A 1,624-nucleotide genomic window follows, 5' to 3' on the forward strand; every position below is an offset into this window, starting at 1 on the left:
AACTGTATTTTTCCTGAAGGTCCAAATTAAATTAGTGCTGCTCTCATCTCATCTCTAGACTTTAATTTGTTTACAGTAAATATGAGTTTCTTAGACACAGGAAGGAGTTCTGTCCATTTCTATAAAGAATCGTTCTTTGTAGAACAGATGTGTTCCTGTGTTGGTGTTGGTGTTGGTGTTGGTGTCAGTGAAAGAGGAATGTTGATGGATATGAACCATGAGCAGGTGATGATGTTGATGCTCTTTTAGGTTCTTACTGTTGTAAATCTGACTCCAGAGAAGTCAGTGTCTCAGCAGACATGAACCTCACCTCACTGATGACGCGTGACCTGATGGATGACGAACCCAGAACCTAGGACTTGGGTCCAGGAATTAACATCTGTAGCATTTTGATTCTTTTCTTTTTTTTTATTTCTGGATTTGAAGTTTAGCACTGCAACATTTTTTTCTTTTCTTTAACAATTACAATGACTCATTCAGAAATATTCTCATGTAATATTTAGTCCTATTTAGTAGACGGCTGGACAGACGGGCACTTTAGTGTGCGGCTCTTACCTACTTCCTGTCACGTCCTGGTGGAGGAGTGTTGGAATAAGGAGCAGTCAAAGATAATTCATGAACCTTGGAGCTCACTCAGACATTTATAGACCTTAAATTGGCTTTAGTGGACTGTGCATTTCATTTTTCTCCTGCCTTCATTGGCAAACTGACCCCCCCCCCCACATACATTACTGCCAAACTCAAATACATGAAGTGAATTGCTGTGACAGAGTGAGAAATGCAGTGGCAACATAAGTGGCTGCTCTTTAGCCAAATTAATTTTTTTTCAGTGGTCAGTGTTTTATTTTCACTCCCTCACAGTCGTTACAGTTCAGGTCAGTCTCTCTCCTCTGTCGACGTTAATATTCTCTGTTTACTGTGAGTCAGGCAGCAGTTCTCACTGTGTTTCTCTGGTTTTTATAAATGTTATGTTTATAAGATGGTTTATTTCTGCAGCATAAATCACTGTGGCCTGTTAATGTGAACAGGCTGAGGTGGTTCAGTCCTAACAGTGGTGAAACATGGGTACTGCAGCGTTCACCGCCAACAGTTGATGTGATCCAGCTGCAGTGACACATGACGACCACTGGGGACCTCTCATTGTTGGTTAGTTTTTTTTTCATTATTTTCTGCTTCTCTGTGTCTGTAGAACTTCCTGGAGCTCCTTCACATCTAGTCATCTCCAACATCAGCCCTCGCACGGCAACACTGCGCTTCCGCCCTGGGCCTGATGGGAAGACGGCGATTTCACGATGGGTCGTGGAGGGACAGGTGGTGGAGGAGGACGGAGACGAGGAGGCCTGGAAGGTCGTCTACCAGAAGGACAACCAACCAGACGCAGACAGCCTGGAGATCCCTGACCTTTCACCTTTCACTCAGTACAGGTCAGCAAAGAACTTCTGTCATCATCAGAGACCACATGTCCACAGAGACGCTGTCCACACACACACACACACACACACACACACACACCCCAACAGTCCGTTCTGCAGGACTGAGGCAGAGATACATAAATCACACAAACACACAGAGAGACAGTTCCATCTGAGACTTTTCTGTTTGTCAGCACCTTCACAGCTGCTGC

The 1,624-nt window shown here is 44.3% G+C and overlaps 1 protein-coding gene across 1 annotated transcript in view; it reads left to right on the forward strand.

The window, feature by feature from the left end:
- The window catches only part of sdk1b (sidekick cell adhesion molecule 1b), a 148,520-nt gene that overhangs the window by 123,055 nt on the left and 23,841 nt on the right, over window positions 1-1,624 (forward strand). The window contains 1 exon segment of the mRNA XM_025058662.1: window positions 1,190-1,424. Within this exon segment, the coding sequence (XP_024914430.1) occupies window positions 1,190-1,424 (235 nt within the window).

This window comes from Cynoglossus semilaevis, chromosome 9 (genome assembly GCF_000523025.1).
Source record: "Cynoglossus semilaevis isolate Cse_v1.0 chromosome 9, Cse_v1.0, whole genome shotgun sequence".
Lineage (NCBI taxonomy): Eukaryota > Metazoa > Chordata > Actinopteri > Pleuronectiformes > Cynoglossidae > Cynoglossus > Cynoglossus semilaevis.